The sequence below is a fragment of the Colletotrichum graminicola genome (assembly GCF_000149035.1).
Source record: "Colletotrichum graminicola M1.001 genomic scaffold supercont1.342, whole genome shotgun sequence".
Classification (NCBI taxonomy): domain Eukaryota; kingdom Fungi; phylum Ascomycota; class Sordariomycetes; order Glomerellales; family Glomerellaceae; genus Colletotrichum; species Colletotrichum graminicola.
In genome coordinates this window covers 1-6,822 of record NW_007361346.1, presented here as the reverse complement: position 1 = coordinate 6,822, position 6,822 = coordinate 1, and the positions used below count along the sequence as shown (strand labels likewise).

Here is a 6,822-nt window from a genome sequence, read left to right as displayed (position 1 = left end):
AAGATACTTACCAGATGGCGCGCCATCGTAATCCTTAACGTGAAACCTATAACCTCAACTGGTCAGCGCTCGCTGAAGGACGATCGTACGTCGCTCAGAGCCTAGAGTATTCCCTAAAAAAGCAAAACAGTAGGGGTGTTCGCAAGAAACGTCATGTCGATACTTTGTACCCCGTTGGCATCATACTTCCGTAGATGCCTTTCCTCCCGATAAGTCTCACATGCTTCGCGCCTTTCGCCCTAAGTCACAAGTTGTAATATATATACCTTAAAGTAAATTACTAGTAAGAATTAGTAAATAATAAAGTAAAGCTTTACTACTAGATAAAGAAGGAAAATATATAAGATATTAAAGGATAATTAATAAATAAATAGGCTATATATAGAGGATATTTAGCGCAGGCTCTATAGTAATTAACTGCGCTACTAGCACTAAGGGGGTGTGTTAAATATAGCAGAATTATATATAAATTAACTAGTAAATACACAGTTGCCCTACAGTAAATCGTTAGGGAATAGGCAGTAAATTAGCCCCACTTTTAGGGTAAGTCTACTAATAATATAGCCAGGATTAGCCCGGGATTTCCTAACCAAAGGAATAGGGGGATTTCCCTGTTCCTACAGGATTTTACTAGAGTAACATAACACATAACAGAATCAATTAAGCAACTATTACAATCCCTACTATTTAACAAGTGTTTATATATAGGGCCTATTCATACGTGGGGTGGGGTGGTTATATGTAGAATTATACATCTTCTAGGTAAACATAAATACAAACTACCAACTAATACTAGATTTTAATTCCTAACCAGGGTAGGTGGTAGACGTTTAACATCTATTTCTGGATGAGGACGACGGCGGAAAAGTAAAACTGTATCTGGAGGTGTAACCATAAAAATGCCGGCGTGGACAGGTTTCCAGGATGACATAGGCGGAGGCTTCCAGTCGTACTGAATCAACATGTGGCATACCACGATTTTTATCTCGTCGGCAGCAAAGAAGCGGCCTGGGCAGGCGTGTATACCATGACCAAAGCCTAGGTGTGCCGGTGAAGTTGACACAAGGTGTGCTAGGTGCTGTTTACCTGGCTCGTTCTGCCAGTGTAAAAATCGCCATGGTATGAATTGCTCTGGATTCTCATACAAAGTCGGGTCTCTAAACGAATTGAATGGATCCACAATAAGGGCGTCGCCGGTCTTAAGGGTAAGGCCAGTAGAAAGCGTAGTGGGACTAGTTGCTTCGCGGCGCATAGTAACTAGAGAATTGAGGTGTTAAGTTCTTTATTCATAGATTGTAATATAAAATACCACACACAAGATCATACTTACGTGTACCACTAGGCTTGAGTCTTAGGGTTTCTTTGATCACGCTGTCAAGTTTTTTCATTTTAGAAAGCGCTGTTTTTCTCCATCCGTCAGCCTTCAAGACGTCAATGGCCTCTTCTCGAAGTTCTCGAATAATATGAGGATGGTGGGCAATATTCAGAACGACTCGTGACAGTAGCTCGGCAGTATTGTGGAAGGCAGCGACAGCGATATTCATCTGCAACATGGCCGGTTGGTAAGAGGCATGCGCTTCAGCCTCAGCCCACTCTATACAGTCGTCATATGTCGGAATCGCTTTTCCGTCAGCTAGAGCTCTAGCCTTGGCCTTCTGTCGCGCATTATAGATAGGTTGGATAATAGCCTCAGCCTTGGCACAGAGGTCCCGTAGTTCCTTCATACCTGGAATAAACCAGTGAAGTAGCGGGCGAAATGGACGGGGAATATTTCCTAATTTGCCGGCGAGTACAAATGCCTTTGAAGTGTATGTCTTAGTAATTCGTAGCCAATCTTCATTGCGGCATAGCTCCTCGCCAAGAAAGACGCGTGAGGAGGTTTGGGCAATGATATCAAGCATGCGAGGGAGTAATTGGACTTCATGCCACTCTGTTATACAGTTTAGAAAATGACCATCCTATAAACGGCGGCTTTGGATAGTATAACATGCCGTTAAGACTGGGTAGGTGCATGTCAATGGCCCGGGTTGCCTCGTCAGCAACGGTCTCGGTCAACTTGGCTGTGTAAATGTTAGTTCCTGTTATAGTAACGAACGACTATAACTCTTACCTAGTGATTTAGTTAGGGGCTTTTTTACGACATCGATAGCTAATCTATCACCATCCGGCCCAGTTGTCAGGCCCGAGAAGCCTGGAGTACCTGCATGACATTCCTGGAGATTATCAGTGCATAGCTCAGCTCAGAGGAGAATAAAAGCGTACAGTACGCGCGCGCGCCATAAGATTCAATTCTGACTTGTTGGCAATCTCTTCGGCGTGTTGAGGTGGCATCACAACAACAGTCCCTTGATTAGTAATCATCCGATAAGGCTGATCTGGATATATGTTACGACCGCGTTCGATGATTGTTACAGGGTTAGTAGAGTATTGTTTCTGAAATCATCTGTTTAGTGTTATCTAATATCATGGTAGAATTTTTCCAAGTTCTTACTGCTATTTCTGCGGTCGTTTGAAACAGAGAATTGGGAGGGTTAATGAGAGGAATGTCTTTCAAGTGGCGCTGGGTCGAGATGAGAGACAGCAGGGTTAGAATGATAAGAGAGAAGGCCGCAACCAAAAGGATGGAACTGAGGCTGCGAGACACCCATTGTGGCAGATATTGGGCCAAGGGATGAAGGGGATTATGAGAAATCTGCAACATGTTTGGAAGCAAGCTCATTATTAATGATGGGTTTGACATGTATAGTATTCGTGTTGCGGAACGATAGGGGTCGGCGAAGGTACGGGATTACGAGTCGAGGCGGTGGTCTTTTTGATTGCTTTATAGGGATCGCGTATGGGTTTCAGGTCGGCCTTCGGGATTATTTTAAGCTCCGTGACGAATGTCAATGACTAGGTTTGTCATTCGTCCCGGTGACTCGTACCCGAAGCACGAAGGCTAATATATTAATCGTGAGACGGACGGGTGTTAGGTATATCCAGTATCCCTGCAGCTCGTTTAACACGCGCGCTGTCTATTGCGACGTATCCCTTAGAGCGCGGTCGGTCCTCGTTAACCTCTTGGTGGATCCCACTCTACTTTTACTCCTCATATTCAGAGATACATGACGATACCAAGTAGGGCAGGCTCCAGGTGAGGTATCTAGTAGTTAAAGGCGGAGAAAACCAATGAGGCTGTTTGGACTGTGATTTGCCTTACCCCGCATCAGGGCTTAGTGAGGTCCGACCGCGCTCTAAGGGATAGAAATCTTGACAACGCTAGGCATCGCCAGGGGAACAGTTTGTAGGGGAGTTGTTAAATTGTAGGATTATAATAGTTTTTAATTATGTCATGTGTTGTATTACTATAGTTGAATCCTATAGGAATAGAAAAATCTCCCTATTCCTTTATTAGAGAATCCTAGGCTAATCCTAGCTATAAAATTAGCTAGATTACTTATAAAGTAAGATTATTGTACTATTTATCCCCTAGTAATTTACTATAAGGTAACTATATATTTACTAGTTAACTTATATATACTTATTATTATATTTAATATATTTCTTTAGTGCTAGTAATACAGTTAATTACTATAGCGTCTATACTAAATATTTTTTAATTATAGCCTATTTCTTAATTAATTATTTCTTAATCTCTTATATATTTTTTCTTTACTTAGTAGTAAAGATTTACTTTATTATAAACTAATTCTTATTATAAATTTACTTTTAGATATAAATGTTTATTAAATAGTAAGGATTACAATAGTTAATTAATTAATTATATTATTATATTTATATCTATAGTAAAGTTTAATAGAAATAAAAAAATCTCCTTATTTCTTAGTTAAGAAATCCTAAGCTAATTCTAGCTATATAATTAATAATAAAATTAGAATTATAAGTTTAGCTAGTAGTTATAGACATATACTAACCTACTAGAAGATTATAAGTAGTAATTAGTAGACATATAAGGAATATATTATTATTAATAGTATTAAAATATAGCTATTACTATATATACTATCTTTATTACTTTTTATAAAATTACTTTTTTAGTAATTACTTTTTAAGACTTTATCCCTTTTAAGTTTTCTCTTTAAATTAGATCTAAGAATTATAAGGGCTATCTTTTAATATAACTCCTACTTTTTAATAACGTTATTATAGGTAGGTGTAGTTTTTATATTTTTTCCTTTCTTTATTCTATTCCTTCTTTGTTTACTAGTAGCCTAATACTTTAGCCTATTTATAATAGTATCTAGAGGTAGATTTTATTCTTTAAATAATAAAGTACAAGTCTAAGGTCTTTTTTATAGTTCAAATAATATTAAGATTAATATACTATAATATATTATTACTAATAAGTAATTTTAATAAGAAGATTTAACTAAAAAAGTATAAAGTCTATATACTTTAAAAAAAATAAAAAAGAGGTATATAAAAAACCTTAAAAAAGAATTACTTTACCTTATATTAGTATTAATATAGCCTTTCTAGTAGCTATTATAGTTCTAATAGAATAAAGCTAGGCTATAATAGTAATATAACGTAACGTAGTGTAATAGTAAAGCATAATAGTAAAGTAGTAAAGTAAAATAAGTAATAATAAAAAGCTAAATAAATAACATAAGGTAAGATAAGTAATAAATAAAAAGTATATTTATAGTTAACCTTTCTTTATAAAAGTTTACTTACTAAAGAAATATAGACCTAAAGTATATATAATATGTTATATATATATTAGGTATTAAGTCCTTACTATTTATTTATCTCCTAACTATAAGCACTTACTATCTTATCTTATAATAAGTGCCTCCCTTTAAAAAGACTTTATCTTTTTCTTATAAAATACTTTAAGAGCTAATTAAGAAAGTAATAGCTATTATTTTCTTATATTTTTTAAGTTATAGCCTTATATCTTAGGGTTCTTAATTTACACTTTAACCTTACTATTTACTTATTATTATTATTACTTAGGTTAATAGCCCTAGCTTAGTGCTTTTTTCCTTATAGGCTTATAAGGCTACTAAGCTTCTTTACTAAGTAAGGTTACTTATTATTTTTGCTATATAAGCTTATATTACTAATAACACTTTAGGTAGTAATATATATCTCTTACTTAAAGTAAAGTGTCTTTATAAGTAAGATAACCTAATCTTATAACTATTTAAAATCCCTAGCCTTAAACTTATTAAAAGTATTAAGAGTATTTACCTTATAGTTAAGGTTCTTAACCTTATTTTAATAGTATTAATTTATTTATTAATATTATTAATTTAAGCTACTTACTAGTAAATTTTTTTAGCTTAAGTATATAAGCTTTTTCTAATAGCCTTATTAATATTACCTTATATTACTATAGCTACTTTAGGCTTATTAATAGCTATTACTAAGGTAGTAGTATTGTTTATATTTTTATAAATTAACTTAGTATACTTATTAACCTAAGTAGTAAGGTTAGTAACTTAATTTTCTAGTTAGTTAATTAAATATAATTAGCTTTTTATATAATAAGTATATTAAATTTCTAGTATAAAGTGTAAGGAAATAGGGACCTAGAGTACTTAAGTACGCTTCTATCTTGTTCCTCTAACATTTAGAGGAAGTTAGACTAGACCTTTTTGTCTAGTTAGTTATTAACTAAGCAGTTATCTTATATAAAGATATAGTCTAGATACTAAATAAGTAAAAAAGTACTTATAACTTTAAAATTACTTTACTTAAGTTAGTATAAGAATATAAAACTAATTAATACTATATAAATAAGAGGTCTCTTAGACTATAGTTTATTTTTTTATAATAAGGAAAAATAATATTTATAAAGGCTATAATATACTATTAAAAGTACTTATTTAAGGTTAAAGATATAGATAACTATTTAATATTAAAGCTTTATTAGCTTATATAAAAGTACTAGACCTAGACCTTAGTTTCTTTATATAGTATTTAGTTACTACTACTATAAAAGGCTTTATTAAGGTATATAATTACCTCCTTCTTTATAATAGAGCAGGGTAGGGCGATTAGCCTAGAGCGAGATAGTATATAGGCTAATTAGAAGATCCTAATCCTAATTAAGTATAGGGATATAAGCTAGCGTTAATAGATTTAGAGATATATACATATAATTTATTCTTTATACTTATATACCTAAATTCTAATTAAACTAAAGCCTCTTTATAATTTATCTTTAAGCGTAATAACATAAGATAATTAGGAGTAATTACCTACCTAATTAAAGTATAATTATACTTAATCCTATAGTTTAACACTTATAATTAACGTTAATTCTAGATAGATTAATATAATTTATATACTAATTAGTAAGGAATCTTATATTACTTTTAGTAGTTATAGTGTTCTTTATAGTTACTATACTATAAGAGTCCCTTATACCCTATACGCTTTTAATAGTCTCCCCTTCTAGAATATTAACTATAGGTTTAAACTAATTAGAGAGATATTTAGTTAAGTACACTAAGTAAGTAATTATAAAAAGTAATAATAATAAGATAATAAGATTATAAAAAGTAACTAATTAAGGGAATAAGGAAAACCCTAAAAAGATAATAAGATAATAAAGTAATAGATTAGTAACCTTAAATAATAGAAATTACCTAATTATAAGACTAAGATAATAAGTTAGAACCTTAAAGGTTACTCATTTATAATAATAGCTCAGATAAACGATAAAAATTCTAACGGACCTAAATAAAGCTCTTAAAGGTCCTTACAACTAAGGTAGTCTGTTATTATTAGTTATTTATCGCTAATTACTATAAGATGACCCCCTAAGAACTACCTAATCTAAAGATCTAAAGCTACAGCCTTAGGACTTCT

The 6,822-nt window shown here is 32.7% G+C and overlaps 1 protein-coding gene across 1 annotated transcript; it reads right to left on the bottom strand.

The window, feature by feature from the left end:
* Window positions 1-799: 799 nt before the first annotated feature.
* On the bottom strand, window positions 800-2,701 carry GLRG_11999 (uncharacterized protein; the record flags this gene model as incomplete). The annotated part of the gene is made up of 5 exons (XM_008102682.1): window positions 800-1,257; window positions 1,331-1,930; window positions 2,111-2,213; window positions 2,263-2,433; window positions 2,492-2,701. The coding sequence occupies 5 exons, from the start codon at window positions 2,699-2,701 to the stop codon at window positions 800-802; spliced, it is 1,542 nt and encodes a 513-aa protein (XP_008100873.1).
* Between the last annotated feature and the right edge of the window lie 4,121 nt (window positions 2,702-6,822).